This window comes from Schistosoma mansoni (genome assembly GCF_000237925.1).
Source record: "Schistosoma mansoni, WGS project CABG00000000 data, supercontig 0248, strain Puerto Rico, whole genome shotgun sequence".
Lineage (NCBI taxonomy): Eukaryota > Metazoa > Platyhelminthes > Trematoda > Strigeidida > Schistosomatidae > Schistosoma > Schistosoma mansoni.
The window spans coordinates 2,694-30,254 of NW_017386111.1; the positions used below are offsets into that span (position 1 = coordinate 2,694).

At 32.8% G+C, this 27,561-nt stretch overlaps 2 protein-coding genes across 2 annotated transcripts; both read right to left on the reverse strand.

Annotated features, from left to right (window-relative positions):
• Positions 1-7,860: 7,860 nt before the first annotated feature.
• On the reverse strand, positions 7,861-8,178 carry Smp_205190 (unnamed protein product; the record flags this gene model as incomplete). Its single annotated transcript, XM_018792564.1, has 1 exon — positions 7,861-8,178. One exon carries the CDS (start codon positions 8,176-8,178, stop codon positions 7,861-7,863), a length of 318 nt encoding a protein of 105 aa, XP_018644683.1.
• An 8,467-nt stretch (positions 8,179-16,645) lies between these two features.
• Positions 16,646-23,798, reverse strand: Smp_194420 (hypothetical protein; the record flags this gene model as incomplete). The annotated part of the gene is given in 6 exon segments (XM_018792566.1): positions 16,646-16,873; positions 18,676-21,359; positions 21,522-22,722; positions 22,727-22,731; positions 22,884-23,533; positions 23,764-23,798. Coding segments are annotated over 6 exon segments (4,803 nt in total).
• Between the last annotated feature and the right edge of the window lie 3,763 nt (positions 23,799-27,561).

The following is a 27,561-nucleotide window of genomic DNA, read 5'->3' on the forward strand; positions in this document are numbered from 1 at the left end:
TTTAAAAAATCAATAGTTTCACATCAAGGACTGAATTCAGTTAGAAAATCAGAAAATAATGAACAGCAGTTTTGTACAGAATAGAACTTCAACCCAATAACGAAAAAGCCCAAAGATCTGGTTTACTAACTGAAATCAGTTCATGATGCAAAATTACGAAATCCAATAAGCTTCACAATTGTCTATGCCAAAACATCAGTAGTTTTGTGAACTAATACCAGCCAGTCAAGTGATTGTTCTACATATCGAATACATGAAACCGATATTCTAATGATACTGGAAATTGAAAAACTTATCAGACCCTTCACTCTAACATTATAAATTATTTTACCTTCAAAACTGTTCATTCCATCCAGAGGACATTACAAACACATTCACGGTTTACCAAGTGTAGTTATATAAAGTTGTCATCTTTCAGTGGCCACTGATTTAAAGTTATGAGACAGGATTTCATTTAAAAGTCACAGTAAAACCAAATGAAGAGCATGTCAAACCAATTTTCTATGTATTTGCTTCGTGATATCATCGTACAGCCAAACATCAAGATTGACGCTTCTTTCCAAAAAAGATGAATCAAAAATTTCATGAGAAAATCTAACTTTCTATAAAGGCATGTAAAATGTTCGTTTGCACACTGACTCAGTTTCATTTTCAGGGTAGTGTTGACATGAAACACGACTTCATTAAAATCAGCCCCTAATTTAACGCATACCCACTTACTGGCGTGTAATAAAAATATTCTAACCTCTAAGTGCTTATTCATATACAAGACAAAACCTAGAGTAAGTAAATCCTTACAACTGACTGAGACTACTCAGTCATATCTTCTGAGGCCTGAATTATTCACCACTAACGTCTCAGACTGTGAAACATCATCATCAGCCACCAATCCCCTCAAGATTGTAGGTGCGCCTTGTTGACAGTCCCAAAGAGTATAAAACCTAGGTCAAGCGCCTCCTAGTGACTAACCTCAAACACCTGACATCGAAGCATAGTGCAGATGATGTCGAATCACTTAGACTAAGGGCCATACTATGACTTGTTCAACAAATTTCGTTTAGCACTAAGGGATAGAGAGGCACAACATTGGCCACTATTTAGTAAACAATCAATGAAACTAACTACAAATAACTTTTGTTAATATCTTTCATCGGTATCCAGGGTTTGATTGTTTAACTTTGGTTTAAATGGATTTATTGTTATTAAACACTCAATTAAGATTATAGGAAGTGGTCTGTGTGAAACGGAAATGCCAATGCAAAGTTTTCATAAATATGTATTTTACTATAATAGGTAATTAGTTATTTATTGAGTATTCATATCGTAATCTAATCAATGCAGATAGTCCAAATTGACCTAAATACTGGACGGCCGATTTATTGATATCTGATATCAATCTGATCAGTGGACCCTATACTTTTGTAGTATTATCTTAGTAAGTTATAAAGTGAATGATAATTTCCGAACGTTTACGGTAACTCAAAAGACATCCCCATCTATTCATTATATATTAATCCTTTTGAGGTTTCCACACTGTTTCAACATAAAACTCTAATATGCTTTGCATTTCTTATTTCAGTGTAATAGTACAGCTTATCAGTGTTTTTGATAATATAAAATGACTTAAGTGTACATGTCTAACAGAACTGAATTCCAAGTCAGTGGTCTTTAATTTCAACATCCAATCTCTGATGAAGTCGTGAACGCACACTACCATAATAATACTATAATAAAACAGTTCTCTAGTGCTTCCTGATATCTAACTTCAATCGTTTTGTGATCTCAATAGAATTTCAACAATCCGCACAAACCCCATATACTGATAATAATCAGTGTTTCTCTGCAAAATGTAACTTGACTTGTTTCAATTTCTTTCTGCAAAACAAAATGATCAAGTACAATTTATGTGGAAGGCTTTAGATCACATTTTGTAATACGATGACTAAAGATAATCATCCAGCTGACCAAACTAAAGTGAAAGCCATTTGGAGCTCATTGGTTAAATTTTCAAAAATGTTTAACTATCATATGATATTTCTTAATCGACTAATCAATAAGCGATAATAAAATTACAAGAACACATTGATCAAAACCAAATTCAATATTGATCACAGCAATATTGACTTATTTCAATTTATTAAAACAAATATCAATTTCAATAAATAAATAAATAAATAACAATGATTTGAAATTACTATTACTTTAAATATGAAAAAGTTTTCTATTAGAACGTTATTCATCTAGTTAATGAGTCCATGAAATAAAACGGTAACCAACTTAGCATTGAAAAAGAGACAAGGAAATAATTGTTTACTGTATTGACAGAATATCAATACAACTCATCAAATTCAAATTTTATATTCTGTACTTTAATCTGCAACAATTTTGTTAAAGGTTAGAAAAAAATTACTACAATTCGGCTAGTCAAATTAAGGCGAGATGAAACAGAGTTCAACCCTTACAGTTATGTGGTTGAAAGTTGAATGTTTTAGGCATCAGGGCGCCGACATGGACAGTATGATCATACGTTAATTATATTACTGATTCAGTCGCATAGCTTGTAAAGAGGAGTTCGGTTTGAAGTTAGTTATTGTTATGATAAGAATTTCCATACAAACCTAATATGAACGTGAAATATGGTTTTAATTATCCTGTTTTGGTTTTAATATGAACATTAACACTGGGATGTCGGTAAGTCCAGCTGACAATACTCAAATATGACAAGACGCGCGTCCTAGATCTTACCGCCAGCCACAACTCATCTGCTCTTAAGAAAAGTTGTGACCAGATGGTTAAATCGAAGCTAACATCATAAAATTAATATATGCCAGAAACACTGGCTCAAATTCATTCCTGAATATTAACTATGGGATAATTCTTACCCTTTTCAATAATAATTTGACTGTGGTTATAAGTGTGGGATGTTATATTTCGATTCAATGCCAGCCACAAGATCTAAACTGAATTTGACATTTCTCAGAGTCCCAGATATCTACGTTTGAGGAATCTCAAACAACAGTCTTAGCAGTTCTTGGTTTTCAATGATTTTGTGGTAGATCTCAGTTCATCATGCGGAAAGTATCGTCAAACTAAAAAACAATGCGGTTTGTTTTGTCGAATGGCGAAATTGATTTGTAGTTGAACGGATATTAATTATATTTTCTATTTCACTAATGATAAGCCTTTCATTTCTGTTCCTCGGAAACGATATCTTTTTCAAACGTCTCTTGTTAATCAGCAATTATCAGCATGAACCTTTTGGAAGTCAGAATTAATTGATACTTCCAGTAATACTCGAATCAGCGGGTCATTCGTTGTGACACTAGGTAACATGGGCATAAATTAAATAAAGTATATTATTTTCCCTAATTTCTAAGATAGAACTTCCTAAAAAAATCTCAGACTGTTTAAGCAATACCATTTAAACATTCCAGGAACACTAACCACTTCATGATAAGTCGAATAAAATGTTCTTGTACAACGTAATCTCCATGAGATGATTATTCTAAATAATTATGTAATCAAACTTAACAAGTCAATCAACCAGAATCTCAGATCCAAGAAATACTTTTATGGTGTAAAATTCCAACATTGAAGTCTTTGTTTTAACAACGGAAAATTTGCATATACTAATTGCGACTGAGTCATCCAATCGCAGTCACGTGTAACAATTTAAAGCAAATTAGATTAAATAACCATTTGATCTAATCATTCTTCAAATCTCAATTTCTTTAAGAGTCATTGAATACTGAAATCTGTTTTCTCTTTGATTCATTTCAATTTAGCTTATTTTATTCAACCTCTTTATGTTATAAGGAAATGTTCATCGGTTATATTAGAGTTGGACGAATGCAAACAATAAGACTATTTAGAACTATGAAAAATGAAATTGTTTAAAATTTTTCCATAGATTTATTATCCAAAATTTAGAAAATCGTATTTGAAATCAAACTCAGTTTGTTGTATTCAGTAATAAATTTAGGAAATCAACAATGCCGCTTTTTGTGACAACAAAAACGTAAACATTTTTTCATAATACATTTTCAGGTAAGTGTAGTTAATAGGTTCTAGCGCTCATGAATGAATTTTTGAAGTGTTTGAGAGATTAAAACACATTTCAACCATGGTTTAATTTTGTTGTTCACATCATGGTAGCTAGTCGTGGTTCTTCAGATAGAACCGATGGATCTACAAGCTGAAAACAATCTAAGTGAACACTCCAAATATGCAACATTGACTAAATCCTATTCTTTATTGATAAGAGAAAAACTGCTCTCTTGTGAACGGGAATATTCATGTGTGGATATCAAAAAGTTGAAATTTAGATCACAAATAACAGATATAAATCTACAATCAGTATAATAGATAATAACTAGGAAAATGATTGTTGGTTACAACACACTAGTAAATTACTGTACACCGTTGCACACATCATTTCACCAACAAAGTGATAGTTGTTAGCTCTCACGATTACATTAGCAACTGTTTGTGTCATCAAAAAATAATGTAAATCAGTATACTAATTAAAAACATGAAATTTCCCCAGTTATTTGATTAAATGTTTGAAGAAATGAAATCATACTCAAATATATTTACATTATACATTTTGACATTAATTACGACGATGAAATAAGTATTATTGGACTAATAAAAGTAGATATACTTAAGTTGGATTGACGTTCAGAGATGCTTCAGATAAGTATCAATCTATAAATCCATAACCATAAAGCTTATACATGTTCTTAAGTTCTATAACAAAATTTATGCATTTACTAATCGACCTAATTATCATAATCTGTTTGATTTTATTGTTATGCATATCAGCATTATAGATTGAAATAAGCATTCATTAAATGAAGAAAACTTAACTTTAGAACCCAATAAAATTCCATAATCTTGTCATTTAAATGATAAGTAGTTATTACAACATAAAATCTTTTGCAAACCTGCATCTATTCAAAGTGTCATACACTTCACAACAATGTATGGAGAGAGTACTATAAATGATAGTGATTTTCAGCTCAAATAGATGCTTTCGATTGCATTGTGTTCTCTGGGCTCTGTAACTTATTTGACAAGCCTTCACTGGAGTTCAAGACACGATCATTAGTACTTCATGTAGAAATAAGGCATTTAAATATTCCATAGGTGTGGAATCAACCTTTTATTAATGACCTTTTCTGTAAATAGCCATCATCGGAGGTCTTACTCATTTCGTTTGTTTTTAGATTCTTGTTGACTCCTTTGTTCAGTTGACCTCTGGCCAAGTCATTGGTTGACATTTTGCATGTTTATCATTAAATAGCGTCCGTATTGACACGTATATTAACTTGAAATTCTCCTGAATGCCAAGTTTCCAGAAATTTACTGGCACTCTTTGAACCTCCGAGATCCAGAATTTTGGGATTTCTGTGGTCGAATTTGTATTCAAATGGTTAATTAATACGATTAATCACAGGTAATATCATTTTACTGCTAATTGCTGTTCGTGTACTCATACCATTAAAAATGAAGTCATCAACAGAGGAGAGGAAGAACAAATTACGTAAAGGGTTGAGAAATAATAAACATGACGAACAAGTGTAACTGTTGTACCGTGGTTAATTCTTAGTCATTTACCTAAAATTACTTCACTGTGAATTTCTAATACTTCAGGAGACTAGATGTCTTGATTCGATCATCAGCTGTTTAACACTATAAAAGAAAACAAAGCCCAAGACCAAATTTTTTCACAAGACATATGGTGTATCCTACTAACATGACTAAAACCAGTAGTCAATGTATTTATAGACTGATGCTATGTTTTTATATAGCCAACCCCTCCCTTTTTCTAACCTACTCCTGTAACACCGAACATCACGCGTTGAGGTAGCGGGTGGTTGGACGTGCGTAATACATGTCTCAAACAACTCAGCAGATGAGAAATCACTACCTCATCAGTCGACTTGTCATTTTTGCCTGGCATCCCATGCCTGACTTCAGCATTGCTCACTGATGTGTGGGCGAGAATGATAATGATTGGTTGTTTTGCTGAGTCAGGCATGTGGATGGTGTGACAGGTGTTATATGTGTTATATATTCCCCTATCCTGATTATTATTGATCAACTGTTCTTTGTTGTTGGATTTTGTCGGATTTTGGTGTGAAATATATTGACGTTGTAGTCAGGCTAATCTCGTGTTCTTGATCCGAGTTGTGTTGAAGTCCTGTAGAATAGACACTGGGTGGGAATCTAGTGTAGATATTCGTCTAAGGTAAATTAACGTCCCACATTCATGTAAAAAGTGAAAGGACTGTTATAACAAGAAACCCTAGCGTTAAACAAGTATTCTACCTTTATAACACTCACTCGCCGGTCCTAGTGTACGCGGACAAGGCTTCGGAGATACCTGTGATCGAGTACTAGTAACCCACAGAGATCCTTTGTTTTTACAGGTCAAGCTTAACTCACATAATATAGAATAGAACAAACTGCTGCTCGGAATACCTGTCCTTCGGCTGACAGAGAGATCTTTCACGTACTTTATAATTAATACAAGTTACAAAGCGAACTGAAATATTGAATATCTGAAAAATCATTATTCGTGACGTTTTTTATTTTAAATGTTTGCTCATCATTGATTTATTTTGAAACGTCATTCATGGAAAAAAATGCCAGTAATGAAACAGCTTAATGGTCACCTATCAAAACAAAAGGCAGTAAAAACTTTGTGAAAGACTGAATATAAAGTTTATCTCATTAGGTAGTTTGTGTAAATCTAATAGATTCGACGGCAATTGTCATCACGATTGACTGAGAATCTTGGAAGATCATTCAATAAAGAGATGTTTCACCCTACTTTTGTGTAGTGTAAACCCATACATCCATATAGGGTAAAACCAGGGTTTGGTTAGCTACATGGATCACAGTTTCTCAAAAGAAGCCTCTCCAGAAATTCTTGTCAAACTCAAGTACTCTTTGAAATATACTATTGTCAATTAACTGAATGGCTTATAGAGTTCAGTTTCATCATGATTCTACATTGAGTCAAGGATATGAACTGCTTGAATGCAAAAGATACTCAACACTTTTTGGTCATCAATAATATTATATATAAGGATAGTTAGTTTAACTTTCAAGTGAAATCCACATTGAAATTTAAATTTCAACTATCAAAAATAAATGAATATGAGCACAAGGAAAGATTCACAATTATAAATTACACTGTCCTGATCAAGAGAAAATGCGAATGAGGTCAATTAATCATTGGTTTGTTATCCATTTGACTATTTTGTTCAGATGCACTTTATAAGCTTGTCTACCCGATTTAAAACAAACAAAAATAATATTCTTCTTTTCTCTTCTGTTTAAAATTTAACTATTTATATACTACTTATTTCATTCACATATTCAACTAATCAATAATTATTTCCCTAGATATAAAATTTTCATGATTATTTTCTTTTTATGCATAATGATTTTTTTAAAATAACAATTAACATAAGAGATTGTGTATGAATTGAAAGAAGAAGCCAATTAGATATAGATAGACTAAGACATTTTACTAGATAATAAAAATTATGGTCTAAATCATTAAAAGAAACTATCTGATATGAACTCTAGCAATATTGATTAAAGCAGTTCAAAATAGATCATAACGACGTACATGTAATCATTTTTCTATCTTCCTTTACATTTCATGCATTGGCATTATGACTTTCATTTTGATATTTCTCTTTTTGAAACAATTAGATAACAACACTGTAACCGCTTTTCAGTCCACTGAAATCCTTTATTCTTTAACTCTGACCAGAATGCTGGTGTAAAGCATAAAAGGAGCTTTATGTAGAAGTTTGAGTGCTTTACAAAAAACAAGGGTATTTATAGAGTTGTGTGTGGTGTTGAGAACATGAAAGCTCCTGTAAACCATGCCACATTGATGATAAAGTTAGTAATAATATATTGGGTGAAATGGAAAAATAATCCTCCATTTCCTAGAATTATCCTGAAAGTTTCTAAAGGTAGCTGATTGATTAAACTGTTTTCAGTGAATTGCTGACTTTCAAGGACTTCTAACATATTTCTTGATGAAGTTTCGTTAGCTGAGCTGGAGGGCTTAATTATGAAGGTTTTCATTATTTTTCTAAACATCATAATCCCAAACGTCAGGCAGAAGTGAGTATCCAAACTTTTCCACATATGACCGATAATTTGTCCTTTCGATTTTGACAATTTACTATCGTCCAGTAACCCGTCATTATTACTGCAAAAACTATAATTCCTATAGTTTGTTTTTCAGTGAAGTCGATGTTATTACTGTTCACTGATTGATGACTCAATATCAACCGATCTCATATGTATTTAGTCCTTAATGCGATAATTGATTTCTTTCAATCAAGCATAAATGTAGCAATTACGTGTTTGCACTGTATTTTACGATAGTAAGTGTTTAATACCTATTAGTAAGATCCTTAGCACTAAGAGTTGTTTGTTAATTAGAACTAGTAAGTAACTATTTTTGACAATCACCATGGAACTGATACTCTGTGAGATTGAGACACATAAATTAGATATCTAAGTAAAAACATATTTGACTACTAGCAGCTACGAACATACTAGTGGTCTGAATAAGGAACTTCAGGTCTAATTCAGACAGCGTTACCTTTGAAACACTTTAATGGAAACCAACTGATCGTACATATAACTGTACATATATATACCCAAAAAATGAAACTGAGTCAGTGTGCAAACGAACATTTTACATGCCTTTATAGAAAGTTAGATTTTCTCATGAAATTTTTGATTCATCTTTTTTGGAAAGAAGCGTCAATCTTGATGTTTGGCTGTACGATGATATCACGAAGCAAATACATAGAAAATTGGTTTGACATGCTCTTCATTTGGTTTTACTGTGACTTTTAAATGAAATCCTGTCTCATAACTTTAAATCAGTGGCCACTGAAAGATGACAACTTTATATAACTACACTTGGTAAACCGTGAATGTGTTTGTAATGTCCTCTGGATGGAATGAACAGTTTTGAAGGTAAAATAATTTATAATGTTAGAGTGAAGGGTCTGATAAGTTTTTCAATTTCCAGTATCATTAGAATATCGGTTTCATGTATTCGATATGTAGAACAATCACTTGACTGGCTGGTATTAGTTCACAAAACTACTGATGTTTTGGCATAGACAATTGTGAAGCTTATTGGATTTCGTAATTTTGCATCATGAACTGATTTCAGTTAGTAAACCAGATCTTTGGGCTTTTTCGTTATTGGGTTGAAGTTCTATTCTGTACAAAACTGCTGTTCATTATTTTCTGATTTTCTAACTGAATTCAGTCCTTGATGTGAAACTATTGATTTTTTAAAACCTTAGTCATGTACATAAGTGTCAGAATTTATCACTTCACTTCACTCATCAACATAGCTGAAATTCCTGTTTAAAAGCTTCATTTTCTAACTGTCTGTCTCCATCTATGTTTGCTTTTATATTGCTAATTTCAATTATTCTGCATTGTCAATATTTTGAACACTACTTTTCACCAAAACACAAAGTTCTATATTGTGTTTTTTGCTTTGTTTACCTATCTACGGATTGGTAAATAACCTATACTGTCGTTGAATCTTCTTAATGTTGTGAACTTAAACTTGTATGAAAATAACAATACACATTCTACAAGACTGTGTTGTAACATTAAAAGTTTTTTCTTTATGAGTTACCCATCAATAATTCTATTGAAATTCAGTCAGCATTGTAAACATTACGATGAATTGTCATGACTAGCAAAATGTCGATCATTATTGTGCAACCCTGTTTTATCTCTACATTTTATTCAGTCAACATTGTCATATATACACATTTATATGATATAATTATTAATTGGAGTGGTATTGTGGGGTTTAGTGGGTGAAACAATTAGGTTTCTACAACAAGAGATTACAAGAAATTTTCGAACCACACATACTCTTTGTTTAGATGTATCAGTAATATTAGGAATTTATGTGCCTAATAGCGACCAAGTTCGAGGTAATGAAATTATCAAAATGCTAGTGTGAAGTTATACAACCGGTAGAGTGATCACATTTCATTTGCCAGACAATAATTTAAGCCTATGATATTAAGATGGTGGTTGGAAGTGGTCAACAAGAAACCCTGGACCCGGGTTTCGTGCCACTTGGCACTCGTCAGCAAGGCGTACCTGTAATATTGAGGGAATTGGTGCTCCCTGACGAATTTGATCCCGTGTCACGGTCAGAGACGTTACCACTGAGCTATCCGGGCCGCGACCGACCTCCTGTATGTCGATAGCATTCGATCTGCACTAAGAAGGACTTGACACACATGACATTGACCACAACCCAGTGATCAATGAATTGTGAGCTTATGGCATTAGATGACAGTCACAATGGCTCAATGCCATTGTATTTACCACGAGATAGATGACATTCATGGCTTCGATTGTGTATTATTTTAAGTACGCTGCGCATACAAGACGAAACAATTACTCACCTTTACTTAGTTTCACTTGATTCTCCAGATGATAACAATTCCTCTCTTGATAACTAACTTAAAGTATTTAACCAAAGTAGTGGCCAGTGGAGTTCAGCTACGTCGGGTGTGAGATAGTCACTCACCGCAGACAATAGATGACAGTCGCGTAATATCGTAAATTGATTGAAGTTAGGCGTAAGCACCGTTGTACGCGGGCTCAATGTTCCAAAGCCTAAGCTTTCGTACACGAGATCGAAAGTAATGTGTGCTACTCCTAACTGAAGTATTGCGAATGCCCACTGCTAAGGGTCTTATACCAGTTCGTAATGATCGTCCAGTGATTCCGGATTTTCAATGGCAGTCTAACTAAGATCAATTCATGCAGTAAATGTTGAAAACCAATCATATATGTAAAACGTAATTTAAACGCTATTCAATTTTAAGAAATTTACATAGTTTGGTTGAAAAGCAACTAAACTTATTTGATCTAGAATATTAATACTCTCATTCTATTAATACCTCAGTCAGTACAAAACATCCTGGAACCTTTAAAACCTTTCAAACTGTTCGAATCAGTCCATCAGAATTAAATTAAACATTTATTATTTTATAAAATGTTTTGGTCATAAAAATTAACGACTTGAAGTTATCGGTTTTGTCATATCAACTGTCAAAAATTTATCTAAATTTACAATCGTAATTTTATATCACTGATGGATGTTAGTCAAACAACTATTGAAAGCTAGAATGTAGCGGAGAGACTTTTCATTCTATTTTTGGACTTCTTAGGATGACAAATCCGTGATCTCTCCAGGAATCGAACCCAGAGTCCTCATGGCTCGTTGCAAGCACTTGGTTTCCAGACCACTACTGAGCAATCTTATACTAGGGTAAGAAAATTGTCAAATGTTTACCGGCTTCCAATTATTGTCTACGATGGGTCCATAGTTTAATACTATGAATGTAAACAATCTTCAAAGTTCTTTATTCTAATAAATCGGTTTTAATCAGAAAAACGAATACTTCAACCATTATAGAATGGTTGAAGTATTCGTTTTTCTATCCAATATATGGAAGCCGTGGATCATTTCAGTTACTTAGATTATCCGCAACATTTTGAATGTTTAGTGAATGTTTGTAGAGAACAGATGTATTATTGCTAGCAGTTGAATCCCAAGCGTGCGTTTGTCCTACTAGGGAGTCACTTATCATTTAGTTAAGACCTATATAGTACTTTAATAATGTTATCTATAAATTAGTTACCAATTAGAATATGGCTATTATTACTACTACTACTGTCGTATCTTTAAACCCGGCTAATTATCATGTGATTTATTCGTCAATCGGAATACAACTTATGCAATCTCAGCAGTGGGTCAAACCGATGACGCTCGACCGATATGAGCAGTCTAGCGTCCTTATTAATCCTTTCCCCTCCTAGCCCTACCAGTTGAGTCTAGAACACTGATACCACTTCCACTATACGAATCGTTGTTTGCAAACATACCTAGCTTATATACAAGCAAAACGGACCCCATCATACCATAAAATAGGAAATAACATTTACACAAGATTAAGCCAAATAATGGTTGTGAACGGGGGAGACTGTAATCAATAAACTGAGTATGATTTAAGAATAGTCAATCGTATCATAATAGTCTTTAGATCAAAATAAAGCTTATAATAAGAGGAATATAGATATGCATAATCTAGTTTTATGGAACATTAAGAATATATATATATATATATATTCTTAATGATAACGGTAATGTATATATATGTATTGGTTTTTTGGATTTTCTTATTTATGTTTGGGTCTACAATTGATCTGTCTCTTTAGGAGTACGTGTATCCTGTGAGATTTCCTTCTTTACTGCCCTTAAGTCGTAAGGATTTGATAAACAGAAACTGATCATTTGAGTTCTTGAACATCAGTGGAAGACCCAAACAACCAATATATACGAGTTAAAAGTTACCCTTTTCACAACCCTGCAGCTATCTGAATTCATTAGCTAAGTAGACTACCTGATGGTGTTTGAAGTGAAAGGTGCTGAGTTCGAGTTATGCACCAACTATGTGGTGCAAGCAAATCCAGCTGACGAGTCCCATACGGGGTGAAACGCACTTTCTAGATCCCACTCTTAGCCACTATCCATCTCTGTTTAAGTTTAACGATATAGCTTTGTAAATAAAGCCTAAAACTTAGGTGTTATTAAACTGATAACGTTTTCTTTGGTTTCGTTAAATACATTCAATCAGGCACGACGAATAGAATGTGCACGTACGGCAATAGCCCAACTTGACTGTTTTTATTTATTCATAAAATATATAGTGTATGTGATTCAGGTTAGTAAGTGATTGCGCACAGACATTGGTATATTCTTTACTAGGACGAAGAATACTTCTTGTTATAGAACGATTATCTAACTATTAACTAATTCACTAATGGAAATATTCGACTTGTAAATTATCAATCGGCTTGGAATTAGGAATCTATATACATCAAAAACATAAAATATTCGTCATTGTATTCACGATGATAACGAAAACGTATAGAGTAAAGACTAAGATAATGAAGGTCCTGAACTCAGTTTGGTGCATTGTCATGTCCCACTGAGAATATGGTAAGAATTTTAGTTCATATTGATATTTCCATATACATAGAAATAGTTATTTCAAAATCTTTTTCAATGATATAATTATCCCCAATTTCTACTAGTTTCCGAACTGAATTATGTAAAATGACATTTGATAATGGGTGTGTCTGAATTTTAAAGTCTCCGAATATAAATGAACTACTCCTTTGTATTATCATTCATTCCTATGAAACAAAAAACTCGAATTTCATATATAGTTCCCTTGATTATCATAAAGAGAGTAAGGACATTTTGTTTCGTTAGGTTCACATCAGCTGCTTTCAGACCTGTAACATTTTAATATCAAAGTGATTACAGATATTGAGATACTTGTAAATATGAGGGTGATTCGAGATGAATATGTGTATTATGATGTAGCGAAGACTCTAATCGAGTTAATAAGCTTATAAATCTTTTTTTCTTTCGGATAAATAAATTAAGTTTGAGAGGGAAAGTTCCCGAACACTGAAATATTGATTAGAACTCATAGAGTTAACAAGCATTAGATGATTGTGTAGTGAAACAGCTGTAAACAGATTAATGGTAATAAAGAAAGATATGAATTGAAACCAGTCAGTTATGAATTGAAGAAAAATGACAATGATGCAATCAAGCTTTGGAAAGAGTTGAAATAATCAATGACGCAATACAAAGGATGTAATGTTACCAGTAGCTAAGTGGATAACGCGATGGCGTTCGAAGCGTACGGTATGGGGTTTGAGTCCTAGAGTGAACATCAACTGTGGGATGCAGGTACATCCAGCTGACCAGTCCGAGATAGGACGAAACGCGTGTCCTGCATTCCACTACTAGCCACTACTCATATTTGCCTAAAAAGCTTGTGACTTAAGGCAATATCGGGGCAATCCGCACAGGTTGTACATATGTCAATTAGAGACTGATCAATTGCAGTCCTAAATAACAATGGGGAGATACAAGTAAACAACAACAAGTGAGTTTAGAAGCTATTGAAATTTAAGTATAATCCACTCCATGTATCCTTTCGATAAATATATTTCTCCAATCGACTATTCGTATTACGCCTCATACCAAGGTCTAGAAAACGAAGCACATTGTCACGTTCATGTTCCATCGTAAACCTAATATTTGCGTGTGCCATACTGAAAATTTTCAGTATATGAGAAGCATGTTGATAATTATTACAGTTCACAAATGCATCATCAACACACTTGAAGTAAAACGATGTGTCATTGATTACTGATTTCGCTACTGTCTGTTTTGGGTTTCTCATAAAGTAATCTGTCAGGATTGGACCCAGTGCGCTACCCATAACCGATCCATCAATTTGACGATAAAAGAAGTTATTGAACCGAAATAGAATATCATTGGTACACATTAGTAGAAGCTGTTTAAGTTCATCCTTTGGTAGGACGAGTAGGTCAGCGTGTTGGCATATTATTTGCATGCTTTATTCTAATGGTTTAATGGTAAGCAGTGATGATGCATCAAGAGAAATTATGAATTTATCAGAAATGTCCACTTTTTCTAGAAGTTGAGTAAATTGAAAGGTGTCTTTCAATCTGTGGACAGATAGCTTTGGGCAGATTAGCTCTAATTTACTGGCCAAATAACGAGCGAATGTGTGAAATGGAGAATTAGTCATTGATAACATCGGTCTGACAGAAACTTCAGGTTCATTTGTTTTTAGTATTCCGTTATAAACGTAAGGATACTTGTTATAACTCTAAACTGATTACATATGATATTAACACTTAGTTTCCTCTTTAGAAGGTTTTTTTAATTTCTTCGTAACACGTTTTTCTGCTGCCTCAGTCATATCTTTCTTCGACTGATCAATAAGTAATCTTATTGAATTATTTAGCATCACATTGACTTGATTCGCACACTTATCACTGTACCAGAGCCGCTGTCCGGTTGGAGGATTATATTGTTTTCATTCTGCATTAAAATTGGTAACGCTTCCCGGTGACCTTTAGATAGCACTTTTGACTGTGGAATTTGGGATATCCTGTATTGGTTGACAATTATTTATTACACCACGGAGCTAATTGAAATCAATTTATGGTAAATTTCTACCTGTTCACGTGATATCCAAAAGTCTAATGCCATTTATCATTCATCTTATGTAAACCGTAACGCACGTAATTAAGTAGTTATATTTTCCGCAGTTGTGAAATACAAGTTACACAGAGATATCGTTTCAATTTCTGAATTGAAATTATTTACTCCCATTTCAGCATGTCAGGATGAATTTACAACATGAATCTAACTTAAGCCTTTCCATTGCTAGAAAACATGAGTTGGAATAATATTGGAAATCAAGTATCGTTGAACCACTATCTGTTACGTATATTACAAGACTTTCCAGAAATATCCACTCAAAGCATGGACATAGTTCATTCATCTAGTCAGTCGTAATCAAATAAGCACCTAACACAAAGGCAAACCAGTACAAGTTACTAACGTAACTATTGTGACTTAGTAAATACTGTGTATGTTGTAACTTTCTGAACTATTTTATGGACTATCATTATTTACATTCTCACTATATAATTATTTAATAACTGTATTTTTGTATTTGTATATCTTTGCTATTATAGGCGTTAAATGAACCCTTTGACTATTCCCGTACGTTTTACTATTCTTTAATTATGGCTAATCAATTATCTACCTTTTTACTCTAGTTTCTTTCATTTTTGACGTAGTTAGGTGTATATTATAATTACACATTGATGTAGATGTGAGATCAGGAAATTAACTTATATTTTTGTTTGGACTGATTCACAGAAAATACACTCCTGCACTTCTTCTACCTTCTATTACGGAATCAAAGACTAGGCTAGAAGAAAAGCAACCATTCTAGACCAATAAGAGTTAGGATTATTATCAAACTCAACTCAAGGTTAACTTCGTCAATCGGAGAGTATAAATGGTCAAAGCTTAGGACGCCAAGTGATAGCCAAAATAGTGTACGCGGGGTAGATAAATTTTGCAGGATTCTAAATTGGTGAATCATATCTCAAGATATTGACTGACATCTCACTCATAACACTAACACTGTTACAACAAGAAAGGAATCGATTTGAACTAAAGACTAAATCATAGCATGAGAGATACACTTAAAAATGGAATAAACAAAAAAGACTATTTAGTATTGTTTGTTTGAATCTTCCCATCGATATGTTAGGACTGCAACTGGTCAGTCTCTAATTGGCATATGTGCATACTGTGCGTATTGCCTCAATATAGCCTAAATTCACAAGCATTGTAAACACAGATGGGTAGTAGATGACGAGTTGCAGGCCTAAACATCAATGGGAAGATTCAAACAAACAATACTAAGTGAATTTAAACTTCACCCAATTACACAAACCGGTGGCTAGCAGGACTCAGTGACAGAGTGGATAACGCGATGAGTGAACATCAACTGTGGGATGCAGGTACATCCAGCTGACCAGTCCGAGATAGGACGAAACGCACGTCCTGGATTCCACTGCTAGCCACTATCCATCTTTGTTTACAAAGAAGACTACTGTCCGAAATGACCCTTTATGAGAAAAAATAGACGAAAACAGCGGGTGAATACAATACATTTGGATCCGATTTCACAGGGTGACAATCATAAAAAAACAGATTACCAGGTAGGAATAACATGAATTTTATTAAACTCCAAAAACCAAACGTACCCAAATTGAAAAATGAAGTAAAAAGACTGTAAGCTCCTGAAGAGAATTTAAAACGCTGATTTGATTTTTGTTCTTCATTATTTTTATCAATCTGTTTTTTAAGAAAAAAAAGCAAGGTGAATAAAACAGCCAACATTAAAATCTGTAACTTTGAAGATAAAAGGTTTCTGGATGAGGACTGAGATAGCTTCAGAGGTGTACAAAGGACTAACGTGTAAAACACGCAGCGAATTTGACGAGAAACTGTGGATAACTTTAAAAGCTTCATTAATATCCATTTGATGGTCTGTCTTAACCAAGTGAATGAGAATAGATCTCTCAACAAACTTTAACTGTCTTTTGATTAACCCCTGTGGATAGTATTCTACAATGAGACAACTAATTTGTCTCAATGTATACCCTATTAACTAGCTCCACAAGAGTAGTCAAACTGTCAAAAGTATATCCATGCGGCGAATTGAAGTAGTCTGTCTTTGTTGGTGGTACTTATCATCCGACGGTTGTAAAAAAGGCATACAGCCTGAATGCAGTAAGTGTTTCTTGTACAGCTTCTCCTAGCTTTTGTGTTAGTATTTCACTGGCTGTATATTTTTAAACTATAAATTTAAGGAAAGTATCTTCTTTGGAGTAATTATTACCATCGGTTTTACTTTTGTTTCATTCTTGTGCACGCTAATGAATTTAATGAGATATCCATTCTTACTAAGATTTTTTCACAAGTAATTACTGTAATTCCTATAACTACCTTATCATCCCTCTTTCAATCACTTAGTTATGCATTCGATAAAATTTCAATAATAACTTGTGAAATGATAACATTATTATGTAAAACAACCACTCAACTAGTATTAGTTTATTGCTATAAATTAAATATATAAGTTGAAGTAGAGACATGATGAAAAACTGATTGAAATTTTATATTATCGTTATTACTGCTGAAGTGTTTTTTTCTTAATAATATAACTACAAAATAAATACCTCAATTTTCACACACACAAACGATAATCAGTGTGAATATTGGAATTCATTTCAATGAAACCTTAATGGTTTGTTTCCTATCTGTGTATACATTAATCTGAGTAAACAATAGTGGCTTATATTGATGAGTCGGTTATCCGATAAATGAGATCAATATGATTTGAGGAAAAAAACATGATTATTAAAACATAAGGGCTATCCTCTGACTAATTTGATAATTTTATTGAGATCACTGACCGATCTAAGTAAGATAACTATAAAAAACTCAGAAGCACTGGGCAGCCATTTAGTTCTAGTACTGAACTTCTCAGTAGTGCGTATTCACGACCCGAGACCGAGAATCGAATCCAGGTACTTCGGTGTCACGTGCGAACACGTAACTTCAAGATCATTGGGCGAGATCTACTGGTGTAGTAGTTTACCTTTAATCCACTCACGATATTTGGCGACCATCTGCCAATATTATGAGTGGGTAACGGTTTCTCACTCGATATGATTAATGTTTGTACTTGTAACTAGTTCTGAATGGTATTTTTTGAAGTTCTAGAGAAAAACTGTGACCACTGGAGTTCGACTATGTTAAGTATGAGGCAATTATCTAACAGTGAGATTAAAGGATGGTTGTACAATATCGCAAATTAATCGAAATTGAAGGTTGAAATTATTAGATTCCGGTTCCGTAGTCTAAATGTTAAGCGTTGGCCTCGAGACCTAGAGGATTCAGGCTCGATCGTCTATGTGGTAGTGAATGTATACTGCACAAGCGTCCCACATAATAGGACAAATTAGCAGTCTAGTGCTTTCAGGGATTTTAGTGGTTTTCGAACTACAATCAATTTTTATTGTAGATTATAATACATAATACTGGTTATTGCTAAGTTTGTAGTATGATACAGTACAGTATTGTATACATACCTTAGGTCCCAGAATACCTTTCTTATTTTTGTCATCTAATGATAAATGACTAATATAGTCTTCATCAATATAAATTTCATTGACTGGAGGAATCGGATTTTGTATTGCTGTTGTTGCCGCTGTTGTTGTTGGTACTACTGATAACTGTTGTGATCGTGTATTATAAATACTCGATGTACGTTCTGGCTGTTCTAAAGAGTTATCAATTGCAATTGATCTCATCGGTTGTGCTATAGTTTTAATATCTTTGTTTAAACTACCAGGATCAATCCAATAAATATTATTATCATTATCGGTAAATTCATATTCATATTGCATTAAATAACTCAGTTTACTTATTGTTGGGTTGAAATCTAACTCCAAGGAATTATTGAATGAAATATTCACTGAATTTTTTGTGGTATTAGAATAATCTAAATGTTCATTATCTCGACCAGGTGGTGGTGTAGGTAAACTGTTGTTAAAATTAAGTTCAATATGATCTGAAATATCACTAGATAACAGGATATTTGTTTTATCGGTAAATGTGAGAGATATAGTTGAATCATATGGTATGGTGTCATCATTAGGAGCAGCACTTGGAGTATTATTATTGTTAGTAGTAGTAGTAGTAGTAGTAGTAGTAGTAGTAGTAGTAGTAGTAATAGTAATAATATTAGCATCACTAGCCATATAATCATTATCGTCATCAGCATTTCTTTCGTGTAATCTAGATAATGAAGAGCTTTCAATCCCTAGTGAATCAACCGTTTTTGAATTCGAATTGATACCATGCATCGTACCACAGACCTCTTCTTTATAAGCTGTGAGCAATGGAATTGTACGTGCATGGTTATCTTCAATAAGTTCATCTTTACAAACCACATCTAACTGACTACTAAACTCGGATCGAGTGTCAATGTTGAATGTATTATTACTATGAATACTAAGATTATTCAGAGATTCTGCTGTTGGTTGAATTAATTTCTCCATATCGATTGAGGGATTTCCACTTGGAGGCTCGATAACACTGATACTCGTTCCATCTGTACAATATTTGTTTACATTTGAAGATAATGATTCAGCGGTAGTATTCATAAATGACTGCTCACTATTAGTCAGCTGATTATGTGAATATTGCAAACGGTCAACTTTGGCCAAAAGTAAATTTTCATCAGTTGCTTGTAGTGATTGTATGGATGAGGATCTTACTATGTGAATTATAGTTGACAAAGTGTTCATGTCCTCTAATGAGCACCTTTGTAAAAGATCCTTAACCCGAGAGTCAATAGAATCATTCTCTGTTTTAATGACAACTTTATTGAAATGAGCGTCGGCATCCAGGTCATTATTATTGAGACTATTAGAGCTAATTGATAATTTTTCTGTTAACCGAGTTAAGTTTGTCGAATCGATTGTGGTATTCTCATTTAACGGTTCAATAACATAGAAATTCGTTCCTTCCGTGTGATATATATTAACATTTGAAGATAACGATAAAGCGGTACTAGCCACAAATGGTTCCTCACTATTAGTCAGCTGATCATGTTGATCTTGCAAATGATCAACTTTGGTAGAGCTGACATCACTGGAAATATCCTCATCATTCATGGAAAACTCTCTGTTGTGACATTTAGTAGGTGTATGAAACTTATTGCATGAAACTTCTACGCTTTCACTATGAAGTTGTAAAAATGTCAACGACTGACTTATTTCATCTGAAGAAACCTTTTTCTCAGTTGATAATTTGTTGATTTCAAGATCAGTGGATGGTTTTTCACTATCATTTGACATTTCTTTAGTTAGTTGATCAAAATCATATTTCCTTTTCGATGAATTATCTATCTTATTGGTAAGCTCACTTGATAATGCTAATGTCCAATTTCGACGTGAATTATCCAACAAATAATCGTCCAAGTTTCGTGTGTTACTCAAATCTGATTTCAAGTATAATGGTTTCATATCTTCATGTGATGTTTCCGTATTTGATGAGGAGATTTGTTTCACTTGGGTCGAAGGCACTGATTGATTATTCTCTAATTGATCACTGATGGACCCATTAGGTGAACCGACACTCAATCGTTCATCTATGCGTACATCATGTGCATGATCGGGAGTAATTAATGGATCCCTCTTTTGTTGCTTGAATAATGTAGAAGCTTGAGTGGAAGATAGTTCTGTGATGTCCTCAATAATTGGCATAGTTGTTAATTGTTCATTGAGTTGCTTTGGCAAACATACATTTTTAAATTGTAGCTGATTAGTTTGATGGTCAGTAACAACGTTAAGGTATTCAAGGTTTTCTGCATTACTGTCCAGTGACTGACTGAAACTTTTATTTAAATAATGGTTATCTGCAGATGTATCAGTACTCAATGATAGTGGCAAGTGAGTTGTACATTCTAATTCCATCAGCGAGTTTGTTAAAGTTTGTTTGTTGGTCATGACACAGGAATTCATATTTTGTTTAATATCTGAATTAAATGTCGAATTATTCTCACATTCTACACTAATTAATAATGAATCTTCGGAACAGTTAACGTTAATGTCTATTTGTGAATCGATCTTCATTGTTTGATTTGTATTCAACGGAGTTGATTCACTAGAGTAGGGATTTTGTTGCTCTAATGTAGGGTCTGTCATAATTCCTTTGAAATCTTGATTTAGTTGAAGGGGACCGATCTTTAAACTATCATTATTGTTTACTAAATGAGTACCAATAGATCGTTTACAATCAGTAACTTTCACTGTGGATAAATCATTTTCAGGTTTATTATTTAAATCATATATTTTTATAGTAGGATGTATCTGAAGTACATCACATGTTGTAGATATTCTACAAGGTAAACTATACTCCGTCAACTTACTATTATTTTGCACAATCGGCGAAATTAGTGAATTTTGTTGAAAAGTCGAAAGTTGTGTAAAATCTTTACCGATTGTAGCGGATGCGTTGTTACTATTAGTATTATTATTATGTACTTTCGAAAGATAAGTTGACGAAATGGAATTCTCTTGAGGATAATTTTGTTTCAATTTCGAAATATGAGAGTGTAATGATTCATCATCATTTTTACTCTCTTCGAAAGAGGTTGAATTTGAACTAAAAGGCTCCAAATTGAATGTACAAGACATTTGGTTTTTCATAGGACCATTTAAGTCATGAGTTACATTGTTATTATCATCATTATTAAATAATTTTAAAGCTTCATTCGTTCCAAATTTGTTTACATTACTAACTGAAGGATTTGATAGTTGATCTTTAACGAATTGTTCAGAATTACAATTTAATAATAAAAATGTATCGTTTTCCATACCGGCTTTTTGGTTCAAAGGAATATTATCAGTACAAGTTAATCCATGTTCATTTGATATATTAGTTGTAGTACTGGTATTATTATTATTATTATTATTATTATTATTATCAATAGTAGTAGTAGCATCAGTAGTTTGATTTGATTTTTCTAATTTAAATTCTGTACTCTGTTGACCATCTTTTATTTTTAACGATGACCATGGTGATAGTCTTATCTCTGCAAATCTTGATGCATTTATTGGAGTTGTGATTGGTTGCTGTAATCGTATCTCATTTGTTTGATCACTATTATTACAATCATTATTGTTACGATTAGTGAAATAACCGAATACTGAACTCTCTGAACATGATGTATGATGTCGTTGTAGTGAATTAGTACAATCTCCAGTAGCCATTTGACTCATACTCCATAATCCGGAATCAGAGAAATCCACTGATTGAATCGGTGTGATTTGTGAGCATTTTGACTGGTGATTAACATCATCATTGTTTGTATGTTTGACACGTTGTTCCTTCGCATCTGCATGGTTACTTAAACAACTAAGATTGAATTTATCAGTAGTACTGTATGAACATGATGGTTGTTGTTGTTGTTGGATTTCAAGCATGTTCAGATTACTTACACTATCTCCTGAATGTTCAATTAAACTTTGTCCAACATCAGATAATGTTTTTACAGCTTTAGCTAGTTCTAATTGTGACTGTGTTCCAAATTTCTCACAAACAGAATGAGTATCTTTTTTACGTTTGAATTTAAATAGCTTTATTAACTTTTTTGATGATATACAGATATGATGTGGTTCTTTGAATATGAAATGTTTATTAGGTGACAACTTAATCTTTCTTTGACAATATTTCATTGTATGATTTGGTGTAATGACATTACTGTACTCTGAGCCATCATTTATAATACCGGTTGATTTATTAATACGATTTGATAATTTACAAAACAATATCGATTCATTTAAAAATTCACACGATTTAATTTTCGACTGTTTTTGAGGAATACACATTTGACTTGCTTTATAAATAGGATCGATTTCAACGTTATGTTTACTACGTTTTTCCAATAAATTTTCATAATGTGATGTTTCGTCAATTTGACATTTAACTCCACTATAATTGTTAATAACGTTTAATTGATTTCCAGACAAAGTTGGCCAAGAAGGATCTAATCCAAATACTGTATTGTAATATTGATGTTTTCGTGTAAAACATCTTGAACTAAAGCTTCTAATACGATTAAAATTGTTCACATGTAAGTGTAGATTAGGCGTACTGTCACGAGATTGTGTGGGTGAATGTTCAAACACGGATGCTGATTGGCTTAGACGTTGTCCAATAGGATATATCGGGTCTAAAACATGTTTCATACCGTTGATTGGTTCAATACCACTGAGATCAGGCCAGCTAGCTGGTGCCGAGTCGCTTTGACCAGTACTGGTTATTCTTACAGCTAATGGTTGTCCACGTAGATCCGTGACAGACATCCATCGACTAATGTAATATTCTGTGGGTGTAAGTAGATGTCTTGATAAATCGCCATTAATTGACGGAATATATCTATCTGAAGTTTAAAAAATTAAAAAAGAAAGTCAGAATTCATTGCATATGTCAGAAAATTCTTTTTATATTAAACTTAAACTTATTAATTTTTAAAGATAGATTTTATTATGCTTTGATATCAGTTGAAAAAACACTGAAAACTAGGGTGAATTGTACTAATACCAGATAAATCAGTGCTGTGTGCGCACCACACCAAACATGATCGATCCTCAGGGCTTTCAGGTTACCTTACATGTGCAGGAATATTTAGCTTCTGAGTCATCATGCAATGATGCACAGTTTTCAATTTCAGCATTTCTTTATATAACTGAACAGATATTCAATATCAAGGAGGATAGAACTGTTTCACTTACTAAGTATTTGAACTTTATAGGTCTTAATACTAGTTTGTTGTACATACACGAGCATACATTTCAAAATTCCTTATTAAGTAACAAAAAAATCACTCGCTTATTCAATTTAAATTTTTCTGTAAATTTAGTTGACAATGGTGAAGTCAGACAGGATACGTCAACTGTTTAGCCGAATTTTTTAAATTACTTTTGAAATATAACCATAGCTCAGCTTAGCACTAAGTATAGACAGCTGGTCTATGCTCGAAGGTCAGAATATGTACAGAAAAACAGGGTATTTCTATGATTACTTATGATCTAAAGATTACAGTACCTTCTGAAAAACATGCTAAAACCAACAATTAGTAAATTTTAAATATTCGTTAGAGATTTTAAAAATTCCAGAATGGTCGAAATATTATTTAGAGATTTTCTAGCTTCTGATGAATTCATCAAAAATTATCGAAGGGTTCCGGACAAAGTTCGGGATAAAATCATTTTTAAATGTTGCGCCATATGTTCGAACTCTAAGAGAGATTTCGACACTATCATCGCTCACATGAAACACTGTGATCTAAAAAGTAATACTAGCCTAAAGTACTTGGCTGCTGATTTATATTCAGCGAAATTTTGAAAGCTTACTTCTCAGTTAATAATAATAGAATACATAACATCAATGTAAATAGCTCAGTTGAATATAGGTTTTGTCGTTGTACGAAATGTTCAGTGGTACCCTTTCAGTCATACAGAATAGAGAAACCTGGTTAGTGAAGCCGATTAACTTATTTGGATTTACTCATGACATCGCCGTCGGAGTGTGACAGTTGCTTTTGTGGAAGTTTTTACCAAGTATATGTCACATGCTTGCCTTAAATAAATAACCCGGGGACCCATAAGTTCAATGGCATACACACTGACATAAATGCTATCATAGGGAAGGAAGACTCCTCTCCCATTTTTGCACTAACGTAGGTAAAGGTGTACGATAAAATCCTGTTGGTAGACAAAATATCATTAGCATACTACCCAGTAATCAGTCAGTGTAGAATGCTAAACCAACGATTGAAATGTAGTCACAAGTGATATCGTTGCAACACTTCATTTTCATTAAATTAACTTCATTCTGTTGGATAAGACGATAATATCAATACTAATCAATCAAATAATTACTTTGACATTGGCAAAATAAAGAATTCTGCAACATTATTTCTAAGTCATGATATTTTGTCTAGTAAGTACCATGAAAAATACTAGACTTTTCTATCTTATATATCTTATAAGATAGATATACGACCCAGAAGTAGAATGCTAATTTAGTCAATCATAATAAAACTTCAAAAATTAATTATAGTCTATTCGAAACGTAATAAGTGTAAATATCCGTTGAGATTACACCATTTAAGCCAATGGAATCTTTGTTTTATTGAAAGAAAAAAAAAGAGAGACGATTGGTAGTTGTAATAATGACATAAAAAAGAAAATCATCATTACAATAGACTTGTAATTAATGTTCGTTTTGGTTACACAAAAATCATTCTCTGAAATTATTTCATTGGTTATAATGATAATGTCAATGTATAGTTAGATAATAAGAAACAACCATTTTGTAATTTCATTTCTGTTAAAGTTGATTTTTTTAATGAAACATTTCGTCATTCATTCATCGTATAATTCATCACTGTCTTAGTTCCAATAATTAAGATACTAATTTTTCACAATAATTAAGCTCTAATAATTTAAGTAATCAAAAACCTGAAATTAATGGACACACTACTATTAGTCAATGATTATTGACTATTCACTAAGTAATATTATTGTTGAATGAATTCGACTATTATTTAGTTATATGATTCATAGCTTCAATTAATCTCTTAGAAATATTTTGGCCTATGATTTTTTAAGGAAAAAACGGTTAGTAAAGTAAGCGATTTACCATATTGTTACTACACTAATCACATTGTCAATTTTAAGTGACTTTTGAAGCGACATTGAGATTTTGATATCTTACCTGCACCAACCAATCAATAAGCAAATGGATAAGTCGCGATTATGCAAGACAAAAGATGGGGAAATAATGTCAAATCTAAATGAAAAGGTAAATGTAAGACAGATATTTATCTAACAGAATGACTGAAAAGGAGAAAAAAGATTGAATGTGATTTCATAAACTGTGACTGATTTCCTGCCATGTTACTTAGCGTCTTCAACAGTAAATTGCCAACATCACTCACAAGTCTGTTATAAAATCTGTCCTTCCTTAGAATAGCTTCCATAATTGATACCATGTCTTCGTTTTTGTATTCTTTTACAATGAATGCACTCAGTAGTTATTACACGGTGACTAATGTAAGTGACTCGACATCATATGAATTATGCTGTGTTAGGTGTTTCACCCTATGTTCGGCCTTCCAGATTAATGACCACGTACTTTTGTCCCATAGACAGCATCAGTCCCGTAACTATTACAGGTACGCCTTACTCACGAATGCAAAGTAGTAAGAAACCTGTATGAAAGTGTTTTTTACCAAATGCTTCCAACCACCTGATAGTTGAATGATACGCCCTAATATTAGTAAATACCTATCAATTCTTAACCCAATTTTACTGTAGCTTAATTTGATAAACGAAAATGAACTACAGATTATCTCGTTTCTGTTATAATAGTCTTTATATATTCACTTATTGGAAAACATTTCTGAAAATATTTTTGAACAGATTTTATCTCATTTTATTAAATCATTATGTAACATGAAAATAGAATAATGAATGAAATTGCTTAATGTTTATTTGTTTGTTTTTATTTTGCAATTCCAATTTATCATATACAGACTATCATATTGATTTTAAATTATTTTAACTAGATTTTGACAAACTTTAAAACAAAAACAAAAAGATTCGGTTATACGTGTAAAGCTGAGAAATACAATGTAGTAGATAATTTCTATTATTGTACTCAATAACAAATCAGATTTCACTTTGTATTCTGTTAACCTCTAGTAATCATAAACATTCCATTCTATTGATTATTGATGTTACTTATTTAGATGTTAGGTATTGGTTGGCGATGGTCAGCAGGATACCCTAATCGACCTAGATTCATTATTAATTTGCACTCGTCATTAAGATGCAATTGCAATCTTGAGGGAATTGTTTCTGTCCGTAGGATTTGAACACACAATCAACTAATCACTGAGTAGTGACTAATGTAACATTTGTGCAGTCCCTTAGCGCTGAGCAAATTCTATCAATCAAGTTGATACGTGGTCACAAGTCTCAGTAAACAGTGTGAAATTTACGAATAAATTTTTAAAAGTGTAGCAAAATAGTGTATGAAAATTATGAGTCATTATATATATATATATATACAACTGATTTTAATTTGTATCAACCAAGCACACATTTGATATGTTATCTATCATTGACCACGTTTAATTCAAATGAAATATCTGTGGACATTTAAGTCCTTTCTAGACATTTTTAGTGTACTCAAGATAGTCAATTCGTCTGAAACTTGTTAATAGGATGAGCGTATCTAATATTACCATGAAGTTTGCAAGAGTTTTTATCTTTTCGTTAATATTCTGGGAACTATAACTGATCAGTCACTGTTTATTAAATGTTCAACCTGAGCAGATTAACTTGATATTGCGGGATATTAAAAATGTTTTGGTAAAGTTGATTATTATCTAGATA